We start from the raw sequence: 27173 nt of genomic DNA on the forward strand, positions 1-27173 counted from the left end.
TTTGACGACATAGTATTCGAGGTCCTCACATGGCTCCCTGGCAAGTCTCTCTTGCGATTCAAATGTATATCTAAAGCTTGGAACACTTTGATACAACAACCCAACTTTATGAAATTGCACAATGCTCGTTCTCATGCACGGCCCACCCATGTTTTGTTTCAACTGGAAGTATGTGTCGATTGGGAAAAGGATTTTGCAACAAATGAGAAAAAACAACGATTAGAAGGATTTCCTTTAGAACTAGTTGCGCCTCGTCATTATTTCTACCATAAGGAGATGTGTATTTGCTCAAATCATTGCAATGGCCTTATTTGCTTGTATAGCTTTAAAGATACTCTAGTTTACTTGTACAATGTCACGACAAGGGAGATAAAAGCTTTGCCTCTCTTTGTGAATCACGGGAAGTGGCGATTCGGTCCTATGTTGTTCCTGGGATTTGATCTTATAACGGAAAAATACAAGTTGATTCATACTTTTTCGGGGAACAATAATAATCAACGAAAGACCAGAATTCTAACTCTGGGAACCCATTCTTCCTGGAGAACAATCAATAGGCCGTCTAAGTGTTCTCTTATGCCTTGGAGTTGTATTTTCCTTAAAGGCGTCCTTTATTCAACTAACATACCATCCAATTGTGTCTCCTACTTCAACTTCACAGAGGAGAAGTTTGGGACAATTTCAGCCCCACAATATTGTAATTTCAATGACCTGAATAGGGTGCAAACTGCACTCTTGGGAAAACTAGTTATGCAATGCTGCTTCAACCATAACGGGACGCGCGACGATAGTGATTGCATATACGATGAGCTTAACAAGGTTTTTACGAAATTGAACTATCCCACCAATTCGGAGAAGGAGATGTTTGCCTTTTTAGAAGCAGAAAAGATCGACAAGTCGGAGCCAGCACATTTTTTAGTAACAACAAGCATTATTAATACCCCTGCTTCTTTGGTGTTCCCTCCAGGCATTTTCTTAAAGCATGTTAGCAGTTTTGTTGAGAACATCATCCCATTATCGTCTTCAGTTTGATTTTTTTTTCTTTTTTTTTTTTGTTAATAGTAGTAATTTCTTTTATTTAAGGAACTGTAAACATTGCCGTGAATTCTTCCTACTAGTAAGATTTGTGTAGTTTCTATTAGTAGCATTCTTTGGTTCTACATTGATATACATACATTAGATTAAATGTCTAAACTTATTAGTGTAACAAGATACATGGCTTAGAAATAGAACCACAAGTTAGAATTTTGATGCACATAGTGAAGATCAGACGACGACAACAACAACAACATACTCAGTTTAGTCCAACAAGTGGGATCTGGGGAGGGTAGGATGTACGCAGAGGCGGATCCATGATTTGAAGCTTGTGGGTTCCCAGCTAGCAGTGTCTGTTGTTACTGGGTTCTCAGCTCAAATTTCTTATATATTTGAAGGGTTTCACATTATAAATACAAGGTTTAGATAAAAGTTATGGGAATCCCCTTGGATGTACGCATATCTTACCCCTACCTTTATGGAACAGAGAGGTTGTTTTCGATAGACTATCGGCTCGGAAATATCTTCAATCTTCACATATTGAAGATGATCCTGCCCAAGAAAATGATTCTTGCAGCAAGACTGTCTAACACAGGCAGCCAGCAAGCCCCCTTAGGGCTCGTTTGGATTGAATTATTAGAAAAGTTGCCTTTCATATAAAACTTAGAATTACTTAACAACTTTCTGGTTTTCGTAATAAACATCACATAAGTTATGCTCCGTTCACAAAACCAAACAGCTTGTGTTACAAATTTTGTTATAAATTATGTGGGAATTTATGCATTTTGTTATAGGAATCTATGAATTATTGTGACGAAAAAATCACTCAATTTTACTAAGTATCACGAATTTCACTAAATAATTTTTTCCCCAAACCAAAAAAGGATCATAGAAAGTCACTAGAAGAAAAGAAAAGAGACATTTTATATGATACACAAAATTGAATTTCTTTTTCGTAACAAGAAAATATTTAGTGATTATCCTAGGGAAACTTTAGTGATATTTTTGATATAAAATTTATTTTTATAGTAACTTTATACAATAATATAAATGAGGAGCGATCATCCGTGAAATTACCCGATAGAAGGAAAAGAAACTTAGTGATAGTAGCAAGAAAGTTGTAAACCCCCTGATATTTTGCAATTCTGTGGATCAGATCTGAATTTAAGTGTGATCAACCTATGTTGTACTGTAATAAACTAATAATTAATAAAATTTATTATATTTTCCTTTTGCTGCTTTTGAAAGTTTAATTTTGGCTGAGGAGAGGAAATCAATCAATATTGCTATATTTCAAATTTTCAATCTCAATAATAAATTATGCGTGGGGTCGGTTTAAATAGTTTACCTTTTTTTTGAGAAAAAAAAGTGAATAACAATAGTTAGTACTCTCTCGGTTCACTTTTACTTGTTCAATTTTAACTTTGCACGCTCCTTAAGAATTGATAAATGAAATATGTATTTTACTATAATACCTCTATTAATTGGTGTATAATCTCATTGAACTTGGAGTGATTTAGAAAGAAGTAATTAATGTTAAGTGTAAAACAAGAAACAACATTGTCTTTCCTTGATATGCTAAAGTGAACAAGTAAAAGTGAAAATTTATTTTTAATATAGGGGACAAGTAAAAGTGAACGGAGAGAGTGTATCACGATACTTGATATTGAATTCTCAAAGAATCACAGTTTGATTCTATTTCCCGAGGAGAATCCTTTGTGGGAAAGTAATCATAAGTTATAATAATACAATTTCTTTCATATTAAAGAATTTTCCTATGCTAAATTAATTAGCTTCATATACGAACGAATAGACACCCGCAAGTTAAATATTTTTCACAACATAATTAAAGTTTTAAAATCAATTAATGTCTTCCACGTTTTCACATACAAAAGAATTACTTTAATTTTTTACAAAAACAATTCTAACTCTCCTACAACTCTATTAGGTAATCCAACACAAAGTTTAAAAGCTTGCACTAAATAAAGCCCTAGTGAGAATCCAACCCCAATATTGAAAATATGTGCCACGTATAACTTTATGGCAATATCAACGTAACCCCCCAATTTATTTGAAACTGAGGATAGTTATAATTGTTATTGTTGCTCTTTCTGCACAGAAAATTATGGAGAATCATTGTTTTGAAGACATAGTAATATTCGATGTCCTCACATGGCTTCCCGGCAACTCTCTCTTGCGATTCAAGTGTCTTTCTAAAGCTTGGAACACTTTGATACAACAAATTACAGAATGCTCATTCTCAAGACCGCCCCACCCACCTTCTGTTTCAACTGGACGTATTTCCTGATGAGAAAGAGTATCTTGAAACAAAGGAGAAAAAACAACGATGAGAAGGATTTCCTTATTTCACTGATAAGGAGACGCTTATTTACTCAAATCATTGCAATGGCCTAATTTGCTCGTATAGCTTTAAAGATACTCGAGTTTACTTGTACAATGTCACCACAGGGGAGATAAAAGATTTGCCTCTCTCTGTGAATCACGTGGAGTGCCGATTTGATCTTATGTTGTTCCTGGGATTTGATCTTACAACGGAAAAATACAAGTTGATTCATATTTTTTTGGAGAACAATAATCGACCAAAGACCAGAATTCTAACTCTTGGAACCGATACTTCCTGGAGAACAATCAATAGGCCGTCTAAGTGTTCTCTTATGCCTTGGAGTTGTATTTTCCTTAAAGGCGTCCTTTATTCAACTAACATCCATCCAATTGTATCTCCTACTTCGACTTCATAGAGGAGAAGTTTGGGACAATTTCACCCCCACAATATTGTAATTTCAATCACCTGAATATAATGCAAACTGCACTCTTGGGAAAACTAGTTATGCAGTGTTGCTTCAACCATAACGGGAAGCGCGAAGATAGTGATTGCATTTACGATGAGCTTAACAAGGTTTTTACAAAATTGAACTATCCCACCAGTTCGGAGAAGGAGATGTTTGGCTTTATTGAACCAGAAAAGATCGACAAGTCGGAGCAAGCACATGTTTTAGCAACAACAAGCACTATTAATGCCCCTGCTTCTTTGGTGTTCGCTCCTCGCTTTTTCTTAAAACATGTCAGCAGTTTTGTGGAGAATATCATCCCATTATCATCTTTAGTTTGAAAAAGATTTGTTATTAGTAGTAATTTCTTTCATTCAAGGAACTGTAAGCATTGCCGTGCATTCTTCCTACTAGTAAGAGCCCCTGCTTCTTTGACGTTCCCCCATATCAATCAGTTAAACCATGTTGTTGAGAACATTATCCCGTTATCGTCTTTACTTTGAAAAAGATTAATTTGTTTAGTTTGTGTTTTCTACGAATCAGGAAGCTGTAAACATTGATCTGCATTCTTATTGATTTCAGTTTCAACCAGTTTTTGTTCTACATTGAATTTATAGCATAACATAGCAGCATATGATTAAGTACCCTATGAATTATTAGCCTCAAAATATCCCAGAATTTATTTCTAAGAAAAGAAAGGGGATAAAAACTTTGTGATAGTAGCAAGAAAGTTGTCAAAACCCACAATGAAAGTTCACGTGAAACAACTGAGTGTATTACATGCGTCAATTGCCATTTAGCTATTAAGTCCATAGAGATTGAGGGTAGCTATTCCGCAATTCCTTGGATCAAATCTGAAATTTGAGATGATCAAACTGTTACAATGAAGTTCATCTTTTTCTTTGCTTTTGAAACTTTATTTTTGGTGGAGTATAAGAAATGAGTCCATAATTCTCTATTTCAATCTCAACAATTAATTTTGTGTGGGTTTAGTTCCTTTAGATGCCAAAATTCACCCGGGGGATTTAACGAACAGGACACAAGAAATTTTCATGGGAATTAATGATAGGCCGGAGATTTGGAGCAAACCCTGGAGTCTAAAGGGTTCAGGTTGAGCAGAACTAAGACAAAGTAATTGAGTGCAAGTTCAGTGACGTAAGCCATGTGGCAAATGTAGAAGCGAGGATTGATATACGAGTCATCTCCAAGAAAGGAAGTATTAAGTATCTTGGGTCAATAATCCAAGGAAATTGGAGATTGACGATGATGTTACACATCGTATGCGAGGTGGATGAAATTAAGGCTCGCATCCTGTGTCTTGCGTGATAAGAATGTGCCCAAGACATAAAGATAAGTTTTATAGAGTGGTTGTCAGACCAGCTCTGTTGTATGATGCACGTGTTAGCCGGTCAAGACCGCGCACGTCCAGAAGATGAAAGTAGTAGAAATGAGAATGTTGAGATAGATGTGTGTGCATATTATGAGAGATAGGATTAGGAACGAAGATATTCGATACATGGTGGGAGTGGCCCATAGTCGATAAGATGAGGGAGACGAGGCTGAGATGGTTTAGGCAAATGAAGAGGAGGAGCACAGATACGCTAGTCAGGAGGTGTGAGAGTTTGGCGGTGATAGGTTTAAGGAGAGATAGAGGGACGCTGAGAAGTATTGGACAGAGGTGATTAGACAGGACATATCACACCTGCAGCTTTGCGAAGACATGACCCCAGATAGAAGGATATGGAGGTCGAGGATTAGGGTAGAAGGTTAGCAGGTAGTCAAACATTGTCTAGTTCTTTTTCCTTTTTAGTGCTGTTATTATTACTCTCCTACCTATCTAATTTTGTCGATTTTATTATTTCTTGTTGTTTACTTTGCTTCAGTTACCATATTATTTGTTGTTGCTATTGTTTTCTTCTCCTTTAATTTTTAAGCATGACTTCTTCACTACTGTATTTCTTTTTCATACTTATTTTTTATATGCGTCACTTGAGCCGAAAATTCATCGGAAACAGTCTTTCTACCTTCAGGTAAGGTTGCGGCCTGCGTACACACCACCCTCACCATATCTCACTTGTGGATTACACAAGGTATGTTGTTGTTGTTGTTGTAGGCAAAGTTTAGTGACTTTTTGTTATAAAAATAGCTTAGTGACTTTTGTGATCCTTAAACAAAGTTGAATGATTTTCTTGTTACAATAAAATTACTTATCTTTAATATACAATAAAATAAAAATGAGTAATCATCCGTAAAATTACCTGATAAAAGGGGGGGGAGGGGGGGGGGGGGGGAAACTGTGATAGTATCAAGAAAGTTGTCAACCCCACAAATATTTGAAATTTAAGTGTGTTCAAACTGTGTTGTAAAACTTGTACTAAAGTAAAATATAAAAATAAATAAAAATTTGTAGTAATTCATTATAGGGAAAAGGGTCAAATTTACTCTCCAAGTATGGTTTATAATTTAAATTTGTCCTCCGTCTCAAATTTGCCCTCCCCGTTAGAATACTTGTTATATTTGCCCTTTTTTGGATGGAAATGTGACTTGGACTAAAAAATTAGCCACGTAGGCTCCACGTATACTTCCAAACCCAATTATTTTAACTCATGGCCCGTGACCCGTTTACCTATCATATAAAATAATAACCCTAACCCTTTTATTTTAGAAAATAGAAAAGAGAGGGAACGGAAAGGGGAATCAGCGACTTGGAGTTCTCCATTTTTTCTTTAAACCAAATTGTGCCTCACAATTTGGGTATTGATTTCAGCCCCCATTTAAAATCAACGGTAAGTCCGAATCAATACCCAAATTGTGAGGCACAATTTGGTTTAAAGCAAAAAATGGAGAACTCCAAGTCGCTGATTCCCCTTTTCGTTCCCTCTCTTTTCTCTTTTCTAAAATAAAAGGGTTAGGGTTATTATTTTATATGATGGGTAAACGGGTCACGGGCCATGAGTTAAAATAATTGAGTTTGAAAGTCTACGTGGAGCCTACGTGACTAATTTTTTAGTCCAAGTCACATTTTCATTCAAAAAGGGGCAAATATAACAAGTATCCTAACAAAGAGGGCAAATTTAATCCCAAACTTTAACGGAGGGCAAATTTAAATTATAAATCATACTTGAAGGGTAAATTTGACCCTTTTCCCTTCATTATATATTACTTTTGCTGCTTTTGAAATTTTATATTTGGTGGAGGGCAAGAAATCAATCAATAGTGCTATTCTCCTTTTCTTTGTAACACTTGGATAGAAGTGAAACCATTAATGATTAATAACACAATTCCGAAACAGTACCCAGAAATAATTTACTATTCTCCTTTTCTTCTTTATAAATATAAATAAACCATTGTTGCAATTGTCAAACTTAATTACGACCTCTTTAATAAATTCTACTTTTTGCATCAACGATTGGAAAATTTTGGACATATTTTAATCAAATTCAAGTTTACGCAAGGTATTGGGGGAATCAGAGGTTAGTGTTAAGAGACTTGATATTAAATTCTCAAAGAATCAAAGGTTGATGTTATTCTTTTACTTATTCCCCGACAAAAAAGTGTTTTGACTTTTTAGTTTAGGGAAAGAAATCAAAGTTACAGTACAACTTTTTACCTACTAGAAAAAATTTTCTTTGCAAATTTTAATCTCATAGATGAAAAAATAGACACCCTAGATTAAATATATAAACAAAATTTAAAAATAATTTGATGTGTCACGTTTTCGCATACAAAAGAATTACGTAAAACTTACCATCAAATTTCTTGAGCAAACAAGTCTAAATTGCCTACAATTCTAGTATGTAATCCAACCCAAACATTGAAAACTAGCTATAAATAAAGCCCTAGTGAAGATCCAACTCTAATATTGAAAACATGTGCTACATAACCCCTTGGCAATATTAACGTACTAATTAAGGCTAATTTTGATTTACCTTTCTCTATCCGCACACCCCAATTTATAGCCTGTTTGACCAAGCTTATTTTTCTCCAAAAGTACTTTTTTTTTTTCAAAAAGTGCTTATTTTAAAACAAATGAGGTGTTTGACCAAGCTTTTAGGAGAAAATAAATATTTTGGGGGAGTAGCAGAAGTGTTATAAAACTAAGCTAAAAGAGTAACATTATTAAAGAATGAAAACAATAGAAATAGAGAGATGAGAGTTTTCTTATTCATCCAAATGTGTTTCAAGTGTGTACAATATGAAAACTTATGCCTCTATTTATAGTGCTACATATAGGCATACAAAAGAGTAACAATAAACATGTCATTCAATATATGAGATAATGGAAGAACCATTAAGATGGTGGAAGATAATGGAAGAACCATTAAAATGGTGGAAGATAATGGAAGAGACATTATATTTGAGATCATAGAGGAAGTGGGAATTTATTTCTAGAGTGGTGGACATCCACACTTATTTTTCATAACAAGAAGCAGTTTTTCAGAAGCTAAAAAATGTAGTTTTTTCTCAGAAGCACTTTTTTAAAAAACACTTTTGAGAAAAATACACTTAAAAGCATTTTCTTAAAACTTGGTCAAACACTAATTGTTGCTCAAAACTGTTTTTTAAATTAATTGGCCAAAAAGTACTTTTCAAAATAAGCTGATTTTAGAAGTTTGACCAAACAGGCTATTGGAGACTTGAGTTTTTGTTGTTGTTTTTTTTTCCACGCAGACAATTATGGAGAAGCATTGTTTTGATGACATATTATTCGAGATCCTAACATGGCTCCTGCCAAGTCTCTCATGCGATTCAAGTATTCAATTAAGACTAGAATATAGTGGTTTCTCTTTACTGAATAATATGCAAACTGCACTTATGGGAACTTGTTATGCGATGCTATAATAGGGAACTTGAACAGAGTGATTGGATATGCAACGAGCTTAACAAGGTTTTTGTGAGATTGAATAACTCTGATTATCCCAATTTGGAGAAGAAAGTTGCTTTGTTTGAAGCAGAAAAGTTAACAAGTCGAAGCAAGAACATATTTTAGCAACATCAAGCATTATTAATGCCCCTGCTACTTTGGTATTCGGCAATCACTTTTTGTTAACACATGTTCGCAGTTCTGTTGAGAACATTATCTCATTATCGTCTTTAGTTTGAAAAAGAAATGTTTAGCTTCTAGTACTAATTTTTTTCTTCTTTCCAAGCTCTAAATATTGCTAGATATAAACTGTTTACCAATTTATGAATTGTACATTTTTATTGATTTCAGTCTCAACTAGTTTTCTTTAGTCAATATTGCTCGGTTTCAATCTCAGTATTGCTATTGTCTTTACAAGTGAGGCAAAAAATAATTAGTTTACAGTTATTGTTAGATGAATATTCATAACTGAGCCTTGCGAAGGAACTGAAATAGCAATAGAGTAATGATCAAACTCCATGATTTGCATATTGGCAATTTAAAACTAAAATTATTTTAAGATTTTATACCAATTGGCTTGTATAGTCAATAATTAAACTTTTTCTCGGGCCCAAAAAACAAGTGGTATATATTTGAAATGGACAGTGTGCTTAAATGTCAACGTCTATATCACAATAATTTGATTATATTCTCGTCATCATTTATAGAATTAGTTATCAAAACATACAGCTTTTAATGTAGCTTATTTTATTTTACAAGAACTCTGCACAGCATCTCAATGATTTCACCCAGGAAATACTGTTATCTAAGTAACTGATGAAAGTATTGACCAATAATTCTTGGACGAAATGTCAATAAACGAAAAGATTAAACAATCGAAAACAATCTATGATGTGCCTATCTTTTTATTTTTATTTTAAGCTGGTACTTTTTTCGAATAGTGCATCAATATTTATGTCAGTACAAACTACTACTAATATATAAATCTAGGCAGGCATAGAAATTATTTGGATGAACATGTGAAAGATGAAGCACAGGTCATATATTCTGTTTAGACCCGAGGAAACAGAATCATTAGGATATAAACTTTGGTGGCCATTTTTTTTAATAATATTATTATCGGAGCCAGCTTGTACGTATAATATAACTTTGTCCATCAAAATTTGAACAAATACAGATAAATCAATTACTATTTTTGGATGAGACCTGTACACTTCTCAACCATTTTGTTAGCGAATCTAGATCAGGAGTTCACGATATGTGGAGTTTGGTAAGTAATGCAACATCTCTTTTTTCATGACCTAAATATCCTAAAGATGGTTCAAGAGTACATGAGACGTAAGCAATTTCATCGTTCGCTCTCAATTTTTCTTATTTGTATTCTAGTGGAATAATTATTTGAAAAATAATCCAAAAATACGCAAGTTATTATTATTGCAAATAATCGTCAAACACGCGGATCAAAAAAGAGAGAGAAGAAATAGAGAAGCAAGATCAATTAGTAGCTATACAATTTCAAAAAGAAAAAGTAAAATGAAAGGCAAATTAAAAAAGGTCCGTAAAAATTAGGATTACTCTATCCATATCAATTAAAAGAGAACTTTTAAAAGTTAAGTTGTTTCTATTTTAAGAAAAGCGACATTCTTTTTTTAATAGACTAAAAAGGAAACAATGCCACTTAAATTAGAGTGAGAGAGTGTTTAACTTGAAATACCTCTCAAACCACTTGAAATCTTGGTAAAATTATAAAAACAAAACTTGTTATAGAAAAAGTATCATTATAAAAATAATATCAGTATTTATTAATCATTTTAAATATACTCCCTTCGTATATTTTTACTTGTCTTGTGTATTAAAAATAATTGTTCATTTTTACTTTTTTAATTTGAAAAAATCAAGAGATAATTTACCATTATGTTCCTATTTACTCTTATATTAATTATTAGGTTGGAAACTTAAAGAATTGTTAGTGGCTGCATAACTTTTAAAATATGTTTTGATTAATTTCAATCATTAAATGATTAGTAATAATTAGATGCGATATACTTGTCCACTTTGGACTTCTCAGGTTGTTTAAAAAATAATAAATAAAATGCATAATTTATTAATGTATCCATATTTTTATTAAATTTAAAAAATGATTTAAGATGAATAATTAATACTATAGGTAAAACAGAAAAAAATAAATTATCTTTTATCATTTATAGCTTCTTAAGAAATATGTCTAAGTAAATAAACGACAAGTAAAATACACCTATTTTGACTAATCGATCATGTTGAGGCAAGTAGAGAGTCACTTCTTAGGTGTGAAAAAAAGAAAAAAGTAAAACATAAGAAACTGCCAAGTAGACCTGGCAACCGGTTTGCCATTACCGGTTTTAACCGGTAACCGAACCGGTTAAACCGGAACCGGAACCGGTAGAACCGGTTAACCGGTTCCGGTTAACCGTTTAATGGTTTACCGGTTCGGTTCCAATATTTTGGAAACCGGAACCGGTTAAACCGATAAAAAATAAAAAAAATAAAAGTATATAAGTAAGTATGTATAGTATATAGTACATATATATAAGTATGTAGATATGTATATACATATATATAGTATATAGTACATATATATAGTATATATATTAAGTATATTTAGTATATAGTACATATATATTAAGTATAGTATATTTAGTATATAGTACATATATATTAAGTATATATAGTAGATATAGTAGATATGTATATATAGTATATATATTAAGTTATACATATATATAAGTATATATAGTATATAGTACATATATATACATATATATAGTATATATATTAAGTTATACATATATATAAGTATATATATTAAGTTATACATAGTATATGTAAGTTATACATATATATGTATACGAAAAACACTATTCTGTATTGCTGACTTGCTGTTAGGCTGTTAGTCAGTAAATATTTAAACTTTAATTATAAAGTTGTATAACATATGAAAATATAGCTACAATATACAAATAAATACTATAATATATATATAATACAAAAAACAAAAAAAAATAGATTTTAACCACTTCAAACCGGATCGGTTCCGGTTTGAGGTTTAAAACCGGTAAACCGGAATCGGTTAAACCGGAATCGATTAACCGGTTCCGATTTTTTAACCGGAACCGGCCGGTTCCTTAACCGGTTCCATAACCGGTTCCGGTTGGAACCGGTTGCCAGGCATACTGCCAAGTGCAAGATAAAGTGGTTGGCTGTGCACCGCTAATTGAAACCGTATAAACAAATAATTCGAATCGGCCCCTCAAATAGGTATAAATAACAAATTGAGTCCCGAGATTTCCAGAAAGGGGGAGCTCAATTTGCAGCAACTAGCAGTAGTGTTGTGTGTGCGCATGTGTTTGGAATCTTGACCTGTGGCCCCTCTGTTTTTCCTCCATTCTTTTTTTTTCCGCCATTAAAAAGAATCCCACACATACATTTCAACACCCCCTTTATAGAATTTTCTAGGGTTCCTTCCTCTTTTTTCATCTAACCCCATTTTCTCTCCTTTTCTCTGCATCTTCATACTCAGCTTCACTGTAAGTATCTTTTTCTGATGTCTTTTTCACTTTAATTTTTATTATTTCAATTCAATTTTACTGCCTTTGAATCCCTTGATTTCTCCTGGTCTTTCTTGTTCTTTTGAGGAGTGATTAGGTGGGTTGTCTGTTCTAACCTAATTGATTTCGACCCAGATTAAAACTTTATGTCAGAAATCCAATTTCAAGATTTGGGTCTTTTTCGAAAATTATAATTATCCTACTTTGCATGCTCAAATTGAAACCTTTATGCATTTTCTTTATGGGGGGTTTTGCCTTATTATTGACTGGACTAGTAGTTAGGTTCAATTTTATGTCAGAATTTCAATTTCAAGATTTGGGTTTTCCTTGAAAATTATAAATATCTTACTTTTTATGCTCAATTTGAAACCTTTATGCCTTGTGTACTTGCATTTCCTTTCTGGGAGTTTGCTCTATTATTGACTGGACTAGTAGTTAGGTTTTTACCTTGTGTCTTTTTCAGTTAATTTTGGTGAATTCAATTCAGTTTTAGTGATTTGTTATTGATTTGGCAGTATCTGAATCCATGGCTTTAGCTTTGTCTTCTTCTACTATTTCTTGTCTTGTGAGGTGTGATTAGGTGGGTTGCCTCTTCTAAGCTAGTCTTTGATTTCGACCCAGATTAAAATCTTATGCCAGAATTTCAATTTCAAGATTTGGGTTTGTTCGAGAATTAGAAACATCCTACTTTTTGTGCTCAAGTTGAAGCCTTTAGCACTTTCTTTCTGGGGGTTTTGCCTTATTATTGACTGGACTAGTAGTTACGTTCAGTTTTATGTCAGAATTTCAATTGCAAGATTTCTCGAAAATTATAAATATCCTACTCTTTGTGCTCAAGTTGAAACCTTTCTGGAGATTTTGCCTTAGGATTGACTGGACTAGTAGTTAGGTTTTTGCCTTATTGTCTTCTCCTAGTATTTCTTGTTTTGTGAGGTGGTTGCCTTTTCTAAGCTAGTATTTGATTTCGACCCAGGTTAAAATTTTATGTCAGAATTTCCATTTCAAGATTTGGGTCTATTCGAAAATTGTAATTATCCTACTTTTTATGCTCAAGTTGAAAACTTTATGTCTCGTCTTCTTGCATTTCCTTTCTGGTGGTTTGCTCTATTATTGACTGGACTAGTAGTTAAGTTTTTACCTTAGTTTGAATAAGGTATGAAAATTGCGTAGAGGGTCTCTTAGTTGCTAGTGTTTTACTGCAGATTTTGACCTTTGGTTACTACTGAGGTTTTTATGATGGCTGAGTAGTTAGGTTTTTAACTTAATTTGAATGAGGTATGGAATTGCTCAGAGGGTCTTGCTAGTGTTTCACTGCAGATTTTGACCTATTGGTTACTATTGAAGTTTTTATGATGGCTGAGTAGGTAGGTTTTTACCTTAATTTGAATGAGGTATGAAAACTGCTTAGAAGGTTTCTTAAATGCTAGTGTTTTACTGCAGATTTTGACCTAGTCGTTACTATTGAAGTTTTATATGATGGCGGACGGGGAGCTGGAAATTTCTAACCCAGAAATGTTATCAAGTTCAAATTTTGGTGAATTCAGTAGTTCTATGGACAGCTTTTTCAATGAGATTCTCAAAGATGCGCATGCCTGTACTCATGCCCACACTTGCAACCCGCCTGGGCCTGATAACTCTCACACACACACGTGTTACCATGTTCACACCAAAATTGTGCCTACCTCAGACGATGATAAGAACCCTAGCGACGATACTGCAGAGTCGACAGAGAATAATAAAGGAAAGAAACGACCCGTGGGTAATAAGGAAGCTGTTCGCAAGTATCGTGAGAAAAAGAAAGCTCGAGCTGCTTCATTAGAGGATGAAGTTATCAGATTGAGGGCTATAAATCAGCAACTCTTGAAGAGGCTACAGGTAGGGGTGTCAAATGGGCGAGTTGGGCTGAATTTGGGCGGGTCAAAATGGGCTGAGTTAATAAATGACCCGCCCAAAAGTTACTTGGGCTGAACTGGATTGGGCTAAAAAGCGGCTCATAACCCAATCCCGCCCAATTGTTACTAAGTTTAATTTCTTTATTTGTTCTTTCATAATCTTTCTAAGTATCTAATAAAACTATTTTTCCTTTATTATACAATATATAACATATCAAACAAAGAAAATGTCTTCTTGAAAACTTCTTGACAAGGTTTCTCATGAGTCAATTTGGGTGGGTCATGTTTTCATGGGCTAATTTTGCCACCTCTAACTGCAGGGTCAGGCTGTATTGGAAGCCGAGGTTGCTAGGCTCAAGTGCTTGCTTGTGGATATCCGAGGAAGGATTGAAGGGGAAATTGGATCATTTCCATACCAGAAGCCCATGAAGAGCGGGAATGCATATCAGCACATTGTTAATCCTAACCTTCCCGGAGCATATGTTGTCAACCCTTGCAACCTACAATGTGATGATCAGGTTTATTGCCTTCACCCAGGCGCAGAAGGTAAAAGCTCAGATGGCACTGTATTAAATGGACAAGGCTTCAACAACAACTGTGAATTTGAGACTCTTCAATGCTTGGGTAATCAAAACTCTGGACTTGAGGAGGTTCCTGGGTGTGATGTGGGTAATAGCACACCTATTGCCAACACTTCTGGTCGAAGCAAGAGAAAAGGTGAATTCATTTGCATTTTCTCTTAAAGTTGATATTATCTGAAAGTTGGACTATGTTAACTATTTTATAACTTTTGTCCTTCAGTCACATGAGCACAGTTACCATTTGGAACTAGGACTAAAGTGCTTTTCCTTCACAAAAGAGTATCTTTATGGCTTACAGTAACTCGTCTAGTCAAATCACTACTTTAATTTTTTTTTTTCACTGTAACTATAAATTAATATAATGCGTAAGTCAGATCTACATCAAAAATCTACTGGTCAAACATCTTCATATAAAATGGACGGAGGGGAAATGTGTGTGTATATATGGAGGAAATGTGAGTGCATAAAAAAAATGGCCAATTACGTGGACAACCTCCTAAAGTTGGTACCATTTTTCTTTGTGACGCCTCAACTGACTCTTGTACCTATCAGACATTCCAATTCCCACCGAAATGTGCCTATTGAACATTTGAGTCACAATTGGCACCACTTTTCATTTTGACACCTTAACTAACTCTTGTACCTATTGAACACTTCAACAATCACTAAAATGTGCCTATTAAACACTGACATGGCACAAAGAGTGATTCTCACTTATGTTGGCGTGGTAAAAAAGTACCAACTTTAAGAAAAAAACAACCTTAAGAAAAAAACAACCTTAAGAAAAACAAAAATGGTGTCCGGTTCAGGCATCTCTGCAAGGAGAATAGTGGTAGATGCACGTCACCATATGCTTGGAAGACTTTCTTCCATTTTAGCTAAGGAATTGTTGAATGGACAGAGAGTTGTTGTTGTGAGATGTGAAGAGATTTGTCTGTCTGGTGGACTTGTGAGACAGAAAATGAAGTACCTTACGTTTCTTAGGAAAAGAATGAATAATAAACCTTCTCATGGTCCTATTCATTTTAGGGCTCCTTCTAAAATCCTCTGGCGCACCATCCGTGGGATGATTCCCCACAAAACTAAGCGTGGAGCAGCTGCTCTTGCCCGCTTGAAGGTTTATGAGGGTGTTCCACCACCATATGACAAAATCAAGAGGATGGTCATTCCTGATACTCTCAAGGTGTTGAGACTCCAAGCAGGACATAAATACTGTCTCTTGGGTAAGCTTTCATCAGAGGTTGGATGGAACCATTATGACACTATCAAGGAGCTTGAGAACAAGAGAAAGGAGAGAACCCAGGTTGCATATGAGAGGAGAAAGCAATTGGCCAAACTCAGGGTTAAGGCAGAGAAAGTTGCTGAGGAGAAGCTTGGTCCTCAACTTGCAGTTATTGAACCTATTAAGTATTAGAGTGTAAACTTAGTTATCTGAGGTGAAATTTTGCTGGAGATTGAGATTTCAGCTTATCTGTTTTTAAAAGATGTTACATGTACTGCATGGTTCAGTTTTTGCTTTTAGTAATATTTTGACTTCATTGTTTAACTATCTTTTCGAAGTTATTTATCTTATGGTTCTATTGAAAAAAAAAAGTACCAACTTTTCTAGATTCTCTCTCTTGTTCTTCCATCTTCTTCCTCCTTTCCTCCATCCTCGGTCACCATTCTCTACGCGCATAACAAAGCGACACATAGAGGACCCTAATTCATATTTTCCCCATTTTTTTGTCCACCGTGAAGCCCCCTAAATATATGTATGCTAAAGAAGAACTAACTATGCTTATATGGAGTGAAGACAAGGAAAGAGTTCAAGAAATTCTGGATCAAAATTCCGAGGTGGACTTAAAATGCTGAAGTTTGCAACCTATTTACCTTTTATGGAAGCTTGTCAACTTGTTAGTTCCAGTATGCCGAATGAGGAATCTTTATGTGTTTGATATCAGAAATTGTGAACTGGAACAGTAAGTGAAATCTTCTTGATCTATAGGGAGTGTTTGAGATCTTGGTGGCTTATGGTATCTTTTCCAGAACTTTTGTTTTTAAGATTTGACAAAAAAAAGGGGGTCTTTTTTTTCTAATTTCACTGAGGTTAATTAAAATTGGCAGATGGTAGACAAAAGAAAGATCCCCATGTATTTTACCGTGGCTGTTAAAATAACTGTTTCCAAGCTTCTATGCTATAAATTGGTTGGTGACATAATGAAATTAAAGTGAGTTATTCTGTGTGTTAATTAGGTGGGTGGCAGAAGAACCAGTACACTTCACTTTCAATGAGCTGAGTGATAAACGGGTTGATGTACCAGGGTTGAATAGGGCTGGTAAAATAAGTAACCATCCAATGCGACCCATTAGTCATGGCTGGATAACTGAACAATAAAAACCGGATATCCATAATATGAATACCCATTTGTCTGCTTGTTATTTTCATGATTTCTTGCTTTTTGAGCGTCGAAGCTTATTTTGGTTTTTAGCTTGTGTTTCCACTTGATTATTCCTAAAATCACGGATAATGTGGATATCCATATTATCCCTCGATTAACTCTTTTTTTATCCGTGTTAAATATGGCGGGTCGGATATTTTATCCTTTTTGGTTTAACCCGTTTTTGACCCGCCCGTTTTCCACTCCTAGTGTTGAAGGATAACTTAGTTTTACCTTTAACCCTCTTGGCTGTCCTCCTTTATATTGATCTTTGCTTTGCTTTTTCAGGTACACGTTCAACAACAGCAAGTTGATGAGCTTCTTAGGAGAGCATCTTTGTTCTTGAGAATAAGTATGTTTTGTTATGTGCCCTCTCTTGGGATTTCTCCCAGCTTCTCTGCTTTGTTGAGTTCAATTTTAGAATCTGTTCTGGCTGTTGAGTTGGTGTCCTTGTAGGTGTCTCAGTTTCACTTACTTATCAACAGCCGTGTAAAGCAGAACAAATCGAATGAATATAGCTAGTAGAACACATGAAGAGGATAACCAATAGTTTTGGTTTTCTGTGAAGATCTGGAAGCTTTATTCCTCCGTGTTGTATTTATTCATTCTTTGATGAATATCGCCTCTTGCTGATGGATTTCTAGATTGACAAGTTCTCTTTCTTAGATTATGTGAATTCGAAACCAATAAACTTGGAATAGATGGTGGCTTTTTTTATTGCTCGTAGTTCTGCTATCGAGAGTGGCAACATTCAAACACTCTTGACAAACAATTGAAGTGCATTTGCTTGGTTTCTCTGTTCCTGTTCCCTTTGCATTACTTCTGGAACCAGATGGGTGTGTTCAGTAATAGTTTGAGCTGCAGAAAGTACAAAAAATCTCATGAAGTAGAAACCATGAATTGTGAAATATGTAGTATTTATATGCCCTAGTGGGTTTTTTCTCCTCTCCAATGTTTGGTTTTGGTCTCCCCTTTTTGTGTGTAGGGGAAGGGGGAGGGGTTGTCATTAGCATTGGGTCAAAAGTCAAAGGGCTTGTGGCGCTGGGTCGTGGAGTGGTTGGTACGGGAACAACAAAATAAGTCTCTTTCTCCCTTTGTCAATTTACATCTGAGAGTGTTGAATTTTGATGTTTCAGCCTCACATTATACACTTACGAATTGAGGTTTTCTCGAGGGTGGTGGGTACAGCTAATTGTTGATTGTGTGTGTTTAAGTTATTTTTGCTCTGTTAGATCCATCTTGGATAGGTTTGTTGATGCCCTGCCATTAGAAAGAGAATATAAGGTTTTTTGGAGTTGGTAACACAGTTACTGCGTAACGTATTTCAGGCGCTGTATCAAATGCTGGATGTGACGCCTGAATATATAAGATTTTGCTTGTGTAACTTACTATTATCATCAGTCAGATTCTGCACACCTCATATTTATTGGGGTGTTCATGATTTGGTTTGGGTCGGTTATTGATTAAAATCATAACTAAATTAATTTAGTCGGTTTTTAAATGTCTAAAATCATAATCAAACCAAATAAAATAATAATCACGTGTTTGGTTATTGTCTTTTGGTTCGATTTTTCGGTTTATGACTAGCAGTTATGAGACTTATCAATAAAACATTAAAAAGTTGAAAAAAATATTTTTTTTGTTCAAACGATAACTTTTATTTATAGTTTAAGGTGGAACATACATCATAGAAACATTTTCACTATTAGTAATAGTGTAGTACTCAAGTTATTCAAAGTTGCTAAACTATTATATATAGAGTTAAAAATTAACTTAATAGTGGCTGTATCATTTTTGTCATCTTAATATATATCCCTGGAAATAAAGTAGAGCATAGCAGCTTTTAGTTGTTACAAACATACATATTAATTAAATATAAAGACTACTTAAAATTTAAATGAAAATATATGAAATAAAAAAAAATTGTGTAATGATCCCAAACTTTAGGGCAGTACTTGCATTTTGCCCTCAATTCTCCCATTTCATTAAAAAAAATTGTGTAATAATTTTAAACTTCAGATGTTTTTCTATCATTATCTCTAAGGCTAGGGTCTCGACTACAAGGAGTTGTTCTTTTCTGGATTACTCACGGAAGAAGTATTAGGGCACTACCATATGCTTGAGTTGCAGCAAATGTTAATTTTACTGAAGTATCTTTTATAAGAATCTCCAAATCTACGACCTATCTTTTCATATGAAAAATATTAGAAGTTTAAGACCCATTCAGATAAGAAAAAAGAAAGTTATAAATTCGAAAAAAAAAAAACTTAAAATCAAATGGCTGATAAAGAAAGGCTAAAAATAAAAATTTAAGTTAAAAACATTAGACTCTAACGTGAGCTTCTGTTAGTAGGTTTACACTTAACAATTAAAAAAGTTAAAAGACTTAAAGACATGGGCTTGGACATATTCTTAAAAACATGGGCCTTGTGTAAAATAAGTAGATCAAAAAATAAATTAATGATTAAAAGGTATAAAATATTTATAGTTATTTATGAAAAACTAATATTATACATATAAATAATTATAAAATTTATGTATATAATTTATCTATTTGGTTCGGTTATTTATTCAATCATTTTTTAATAGAATCAAAATCAAATCAAATATTATCGATTTTTAAAATTTAAAACCAAATCAAATGTCATTTTTTTTATTCGATTTGATTTTAGTTTTGGTTTTAACCAAAACCGTGATCAGCCCTAGCTTATAATATTATTCGAAGCTCATTCTAACGTCGTTTGGTGGACCTTATTTTCTCCTCCTATATTACTAGAGTTTTTCATCTATTTTTTGCTCTTTGCTGAGTTACAACTGAGAACTGATAGTGGTCTGCATTCATCCCTGAATGTTGTCAGGTATTGTTAACTTCCCCACCAACAATAAACTATAGTGTTATATACTTCATTACTCATAGGGTCCGGAACCAAAATGACTTCAAAAAAAATCTTTTGAACCAAAATATTCCAACAAAAAAAAAGTGACAGAAGTACCTTTAGCGCAGTAATTTACTGCGCTAAAGCAGTTCATGAAGACGGAGCCGTTAACTGCTTTAATACTGTGCTAAAGATTTTTTTTTTTTTGTATAGCGCAATATAATACTGCGCTATAGCGAGCACTAAAAAAAATTGGTAAACTTTTTTTTTTTTCAACACTTAGTGTGTTTTTTCATAATTTGACCAACGATTAGTCGTGTGTCAAGACTCCGAAACGTCAATATTTTATATAGAACTTGATTTATTTATTTTTGCGTATAATAATGTAGGCTCAATACATCAAGGATACGTAGACGTTCGGATCGTCATTTTAGGGGTTGAAAAAGTACCCGAAATAAGTTTTGTTTGAAAAAACTTAGTGTTTGACTGTAAGGTTATTTTAGTCAACTTTATATGTCAAGAAAACTAGTCAGCTTTATTTTCAAAAATTGAAACCGCAGAAGTGAAATTGACATTCACAGCCTATTGCGTATCATCATATTATAAGTAAATAAAACTGAAAATTTCACGCCAATTTGGGAGAAAATTGAAATTGAATGGGATAAAAGGTGTTTTTTTAAAATCGGCTCGGCCAAACCGCCTTGCGGCCGTTTGTCCGCATAGATCTTAATAAAATACGCAAGTTCAAAAAAAAAAACGCGTAAAATGAAAGTCCGAGCGCAAAGTTATGACCATCTAAAGTTTGATCACTTTACAACTAGTTTTTCTCTCTATATTTTTTAGAATTATATTTATATTCAAAATAAAGTTATGTCTTGATTAAAAAATAACACGCTTAAATCAAAACCTTAAAAAATAAAACACTTAAACCTATAGTTTCCAAACAAAACTTACTTTGGGTACCTTTTCAACCTCTAAAACGACGATTCAAACGTTTACGTATCCTTGATGTATGAGCCTACATTATATTACGCAGAAAAAAATATCAGGTTCTATATAAAATATTGACGTTTCGGAGTCTTGACACACGACTAATCGTTGGTCAAAGTATGAAAAAAACACTAAGTGTTGCAAAGAAAAGATTTATTAAAATAAGATGTTGCGATCTTTTTATGAAAAAAAACGCTAAGTGTTCCTTAAGTGTGTTATTTTTTAATGCGTAACTTTATTTTGAATATGTTGCAAAAAAAAAAAAATCGCGTAAATCGGTCGTCCAAGCGCAAAAAATCGCGTATATTCGAAATAAAATTACGCTTTAAAAAATAACACACTTAAATCTAAACCCTAAAAATAAAAAACTTTAAGCTAATGACAACAAGTCTTCAAACAAAAATGGACATCTATGTATATAGAACACTTAAACCTAAAGTTTACAAACAAAACTTACTTTGGGCACCTTTTCAACCCCTAAAATGACGATCCGAACGTTTACGTATCCTTGATGTATTGAGCCTACATTATTGTACGCAAAAAAAAAAAAAAATCAGGTTCTATATAAAATATTGACGTTTCAGAGTCTTAACACACGACTAATCATTGGTCAAAGTATGGGAAAAAACACTAAGTGTTGCAAAAAATAAAGTTAGACCAATTTTATTTTTTTTGGTACTGTTTCTATTACGCAATATTTTACTGCGTTATAATTTTTTTTTTAACTGCTTCTATAACGCAGTAAAATACTGCGCTAAAGCAGTTAACAGCTCCGTCTCCGTGAACTGCTTTAGCGCAGTAAATTACTGTGTTAAAAGTACTTTTGTCAATTTTTTTTGGGTTGGGTATTTTGGTTCAAAAGGTTTTTTTGAGGTCATTTTGGTTCCGGACTCTTACTCATACAAGGAAGGTGAAAGAAATCCAGTCTTTTTTTTTTTTGGTAGGGGGGGGGGCGCAGGGGGGCAGGCTAGAAAAGCTCCAAAGATTTATCGAACGTTGAACAAAGTTGTGGGTTTTTAATAGAAAGATCAGGAGATCAGAGGACATACGCACAATTAGGTTTTATTTATGTTCATTTGATCTTTGGTATAACGAAGAAATGATCTTAAAACACTTCCTTCTCACAATGGAGATTTTTTCTTGCTTCAGAACCACTATATTGTGAACAAAATATAATTCCAGACCAGAGTTCAGAAAATTCAAGAAAACCAGCTTATTATTCTTTTTTAGTTTAACGCTGCAGTATTCAAAGTCCATTAACCCGATTAATTCAGATTTCCTGAGAGGTAAAGCACTCCCTATTAAAAAGTTCTCATTCCAAGCTAGAACCTTAGACGGTTCTGTAACTAGTTAGCATGCACTCTGACATACAAGTACATATCAACAATACTCTTCTAGTTAATATTAATGAACCTGCATCTAATTAAGTTATATCCAACGCCACATACAAGTGCAAATTAACGGCACTCGTCTAGCTCATAAATCTGCAGACAAATACAACGGCCTCAAACTGATGGAGGAGAAAATGCACCAAAAATTGAACATTCAGAGTTCGGAAACTCAGCAGTCGACGTTGTCATCGTCATCACGGTAGATGCTCTCAGCCATCTGCCAGATTTGGACAGTATTGTCTTCTGCCACACTTGAAATGACCCATGGCTCATTCTTGTTCCATGAAAAGTCAGATATCTTTGCTTTATGACCACCATGAGAGAAAAGAAGTTCAGAGGGCCCGTCTTCAGCTTCCCCTTCCAATTGCTCATCACCAATCCTGAAGACATAAAACCAAATCAAATCAACTATTATTCAAGTAGGTAGTAGACAATTAAATGAAGAGGGTTTAAAATAAGCTGCGGTCTGATTATTCAAAGGAAACAACAGTTTTGTTTCAATCACCATTATTTCTTATTAAACTTTAATGATACTCCACCACCATGGTTTGTGTTGTGGAATTCATTTCATGCATGGCGTACCTGTTAAGATCCCAGACCATCAACCTTCTGTCACCACCTGAAGATGCCAGTACAGTCTCATGATTAGGATCCCATTCTACCTGGAATACCTCATCCCTGCAAAAATTCATTAGCGTTTAGTGAGAAAAGCTTTATCATTTGTACAAACAAAAGGTAGTAGAATGCACGAGTATTAGGAAAAGGGTCAGAATAACTGCTGGATAAGGCAAAGGCCTGAGAATCAAGAATCTTCAGCTATAGTGACTGAATAGAATTGCACTGTAAGATTATTAAAATGAACTAATGTAGAGGTATCCTATTGCAATGTCATCAAAGAAACTAGGAGGAATGAGCTGAGGAAGAGCATAAGCAGGGCTCAAAAGCAACAACAGATTTGACCATTCCTTAAAAGTAGACTTCACAGATAGTTCACAGTGTTCATTTGTTTTGGTTTCAAAAGGACTTCTTTTGCATGCTAATGGATCCAAATACTAATAAGTCAATCATCAACAGAGACAAGTATCAGCAAACTGTGATTTGCATAGTCACCAAGCCAATAAGATAATGGGGTGACTTAAAAATTTGACTCCACTAAATTTGGAGACTCGAATGTAAGTTGAAGGACATACGTATGACTGCCGAACACATGCAACGGAGTGCTCAGCTTTCGCATGTCGAACAGACCAACAGTACTATCTGACGATGCTGTAGCAAGAACCCACTCATTATACGAGTTGAAAGATAAATAATTCACCTGGAAGAAGGAAGAAAAAACAAGATCAGCAAGACTGTTTCAGGAAAAAGTTGTACATACAGTGAACATGTAATTCACTTGCTGATTTCATAATTCATTACTGCATGTGAAACACGTGACTTAATTAACCTCTTGAACAGATATAAATAGAACCAATAGAATGTATCAAGGATAACCATTGTTAGAGGTTCCATTAGTTCCAATATTCATGACATCTCAACTTCCCTGTCATATTGTTCCATATGAAGCTTTCGTAACTATGATAGATATCATTCAGAGGCCAAGGAAGACCCCTTGTCTAGTTTCTTAACAATTAGCAGACGAGTCATGGATAAAGTTCAGGATATTTCTTCTGTACATAAAGAGATTGTTTCCTTTCAGGTAACATTGTATAGTCATGAATAACAATCTACTTTTTGTTCCACATCATAGTTTCTTATGTTTCTCATAACATTGGATTGGATACCTAGCTCATCATCTATGAGTTATCAGGTTTCAAAAGTAAAATATGTTGAGGAACATCAAGGAGATTAGATAGATGCAATAGAATATAGATATTATTACGTATAGTACATTGTGAAAATTAGATATGAATTGTCTTAATTACTTCTAGAATAACAATACGGAAATAAACAATTAGATGAACATAGTTGAGATCAATCTCAATAAAACAGCTAAAACAGAGTCAAGTAAAATATTAAGCAGATGGAATTTAACTGAAATAAAGAGAAAAGACACTTGCCTCTTTCTCGTGCACTAAAACTGAGTGTTGGGACTTGTTTGTGCGTAAGTCCCAAATGATCAGACGACAATCATCTCCGACGGAACCAAATAAGTTCTCGTTCTTTGGATGCCATGACACGTCCTCAACTACATCTTCATGCTCCTACACAAAAATACCAGAATTAAAATCTCATCTGCCATAGTAAGTACTTCAGCTCCAGAATCAACAAAAGTATCTCAGTCGAATCAGCACATCTCGAGAGTGATGGGCGAAAAGCATAGATCAAATTACCTCATACGTATGATGGGCCATAAGCACTTTGTCTTGAGGCATTGCAGTTACATCCCACAAACAAATCTTACGATCATTTGAACCACTCAAAAGAAAACCCTCTTTAAATGGGCTCCAAGACAAGCCATAACCTTCTTTATCATGCCCTCTAAGTCTAACATCTGGGTTACAAGATCCCCCTTCATGATCTAGGGGCTGTTTAGAAGAGTCAAAGACATAAACTTCAGAACTACTAGTCTTTGCTGCAACTACAGCTGGCTTCTGTGGTATACATCTCGCCCTATTCACTTCTCCATCAACATGTATCTTCTGTACTATCTCTACCTGTCAACACTAGCAAAACTTACTAAACCAATTTATTGACAGGTCTTAACAGCAGAAAAAACAATCCCAGATAAAGCTTCCTCATATAAAACACTTATAGCTTCTATGCATAAGTTCCTTCAATAACAAAGAGCTTTCTTCATTTAGATATTTCATCAAACAGTTCATATTCATAAACATGCATTACTACATAGAAACTTGTAAAAAGGAATTTGAAGATGAGATGAAAAATGATTTTTGGAAGCTGAAATTGTGTTTGGACATGCATATTTTACTTGAAAAGAAGTTGAAGTTTTGTGAGTAGAAAACTTCAAAAACTTGAAAAAACTAGTCTAAACCACTTTTTGAGACTTGAAAAATTCATCTTAAAAAACTGCCCAAAACTGGTCGCTTCTTACAACCAAATTACCAAACAATGTTTTCAAAATATTTTTGAAAAAACAAAATTATGCCAAACAATTACCACATCCATTACTCCTAATGACTTTTTTTTGAAGGAATACTCTTTATAAAATCAGATCTATCTATACTATAAACATTTGTATAGAGACTAACTTCCTGTAAATATTCCTACACTATTAGCATAGTTTAACAGTTTGAGAAGAACTTCTTTAAATTGTTTAAATACGTATAGGTTCCAATGCATAAGTTTTCTCATTCTTCATTTAGGTATTTCATCAAACAGTTCATACCTATACACATATGCATTACTCAACACGTATTAATGAAAATGTATCTAAGTTACATAAGTCCACTCAAAAAATCTTTTGTACTATCTCTACCTGTGAACACTAGCAAAACTTACTAAACCTATTTATTGACAGAAAAGAGCAATTGCAGATAAAATTTCCTCGTACATTCATTAACAGAGAGCTTTTTTCATTTAGATGTTTCATCAAACAGTTGATATGTGTACAGATATGCATTACTCAACACGCATTTACGCATGTCTTAACGAAAACGTACGACTCAAAAAGTCACAGACCTTAGGGATTTGAGGATTAATGAGATTGTGTTCAAGTCCAGAAGCAGGATTACGTGGCAGATGAACATTAGCGACCATGAGGAAGTTGGGGAAATCATCGGAGGTGTGAGTTCCGAGAATGAGTTTGTGGACGGCAAAAGCACCGTCGTTAACGGTGGGTGAGGGAAGCCATTGAACGGTGAGAGAAGGCCATTCAAGTGCATGACAGACGACGAGGTCGTACAGTAACGGCGTGTTCTTCTTCCAAACGGAGAATTCCTCTTCAACTTCCTGTTCTGTTTCTCCACCAGCCGCCGATATTTCTTCTTCTGCCATTGTTGGTTGAGAGTGAGGGTTTTTTTTCTTTTGTTTCCCGCCAAAAATGGAATAGGAACTAGGAAGGGCGGTTGGAGAGTTACCGCTATAAGTACTGCTGCTGGCTGCTGCTGCTGCTGCTCTAGTGGATCATAGTGGACTTGGGCCTATTGAATGTAGCCCAAGACTCTTAACATTTTTTCAGTTTTTTTGCACGGATTGGCCTTCTTTTGGGATGGTCTTTAAATTTTGGCTCTTTCAATTTTGACCCTCATATTTGTGATCTTTAAGTTTTACCTTTTGCTTAAAAAGGTGGACGAATATTGTCCTATAAATGAATAAAAGTAAAAAATTATGCAAATTAAGTCACGAAATGTAAAACATATTATTTTGACAACTATTCAATGCTCGTCTGAAACTGATTGAACTAACAGAAATGAACAAAAAAATAAAATTAAAACCATAGCGATATGGAGAGCAAAAAATAGGTAAAAAAAGGGGGGTTTTCGTTATATACCTGCGAAATGGAACAAAACATTTTGTTGGTATATAAACGAAAAAAAAAAAAAATTCTATTTCATTTTTATATAAATGAAATACAAAAAAAAAATTATCTTATTTCATTGGTATATGAATGAAATACAATATATATATATATATTTCCTATTTCGTTTTTATATAAACGAAAAAAAAATTATAATTTCCTAGTTCGTTGGAATATAAACGAAATGCAAAAAAATAATAATTATATTTTCCTATTTCGTTTTTATATAAACGAAATAAAAAAAATATTTTCATATTTCGTTTTTTTATAAACGAAA

At 34.1% G+C, this 27173-nt stretch overlaps 2 protein-coding genes across 5 annotated transcripts; one reads left to right on the top strand and one right to left on the bottom strand.

The window, feature by feature from the left end:
* The first annotated feature begins 11958 nt into the window (after positions 1-11958).
* LOC132599328 (basic leucine zipper 23-like) lies at positions 11959-17959 on the top strand. 4 transcript variants are annotated; one of them, XM_060312649.1, is made up of 5 exons: positions 11959-12248; positions 13587-13633; positions 13710-14144; positions 14482-14878; positions 15772-15956. In XM_060312649.1, the coding sequence occupies exons 3-5, from the start codon at positions 13743-13745 to the stop codon at positions 15810-15812; spliced, it is 840 nt and encodes a 279-aa protein (XP_060168632.1). In that variant the 5' UTR covers positions 11959-12248; positions 13587-13633; positions 13710-13742; the 3' UTR covers positions 15813-15956. The 4 variants fall into 4 exon arrangements, with proteins under 4 accessions (XP_060168632.1, XP_060168631.1, XP_060168634.1 ...); XM_060312651.1 differs by lacking the exons at positions 13587-13633; positions 15772-15956 and adding exons at positions 17451-17514; positions 17619-17959 and having other exon boundaries at positions 11962-12248; XM_060312648.1 differs by lacking the exon at positions 13587-13633 and having other exon boundaries at positions 11960-12248.
* Positions 17960-22280: 4321 nt separating this feature from the next.
* Positions 22281-26440, bottom strand: LOC132599329 (WD-40 repeat-containing protein MSI2-like). The gene is made up of 6 exons (XM_060312652.1): positions 26059-26440; positions 24750-25073; positions 24477-24620; positions 23610-23734; positions 23002-23097; positions 22281-22799 (listed from the first exon to the last, which is right to left on the bottom strand). The coding sequence occupies exons 1-6, from the start codon at positions 26371-26373 to the stop codon at positions 22589-22591; spliced, it is 1215 nt and encodes a 404-aa protein (XP_060168635.1). The 5' UTR covers positions 26374-26440; the 3' UTR covers positions 22281-22588.
* Between the last annotated feature and the right edge of the window lie 733 nt (positions 26441-27173).

This window comes from Lycium barbarum, chromosome 6 (assembly GCF_019175385.1).
Source record: "Lycium barbarum isolate Lr01 chromosome 6, ASM1917538v2, whole genome shotgun sequence".
Taxonomy (NCBI): domain Eukaryota; kingdom Viridiplantae; phylum Streptophyta; class Magnoliopsida; order Solanales; family Solanaceae; genus Lycium; species Lycium barbarum.

What these genes read in the sequence shown, in the direction of transcription:
- LOC132599329 (XM_060312652.1), bottom strand. Translation starts at nt 26,373, where the DNA reads ATGGCAGAAGAAGAAATATCGGCGGCTGGTGGAGAAACAGAACAGGAA. An exon ending in TTTTAGTGCACGAGAAAGAG is followed by an intron (nt 23,735 to 24,476) that starts GCAAGTGTCTTT and finishes TCCTTCTTCCAG; the next exon opens with GTGAATTATTTATCTTTCAA. An exon ending in CATGTGTTCGGCAGTCATAC is followed by an intron (nt 23,098 to 23,609) that starts GTATGTCCTTCA and finishes GAATTTTTGCAG; the next exon opens with GGATGAGGTATTCCAGGTAG.
- LOC132599328 (XM_060312649.1), top strand. Translation starts at nt 13,743, where the DNA reads ATGATGGCGGACGGGGAGCTGGAAATTTCTAACCCAGAAATGTTATCA. An exon ending in AACTCTTGAAGAGGCTACAG is followed by an intron (nt 14,145 to 14,481) that starts GTAGGGGTGTCA and finishes CTCTAACTGCAG; the next exon opens with GGTCAGGCTGTATTGGAAGC. An exon ending in TGGTCGAAGCAAGAGAAAAG is followed by an intron (nt 14,879 to 15,771) that starts GTGAATTCATTT and finishes TATTCATTTTAG; the next exon opens with GGCTCCTTCTAAAATCCTCT.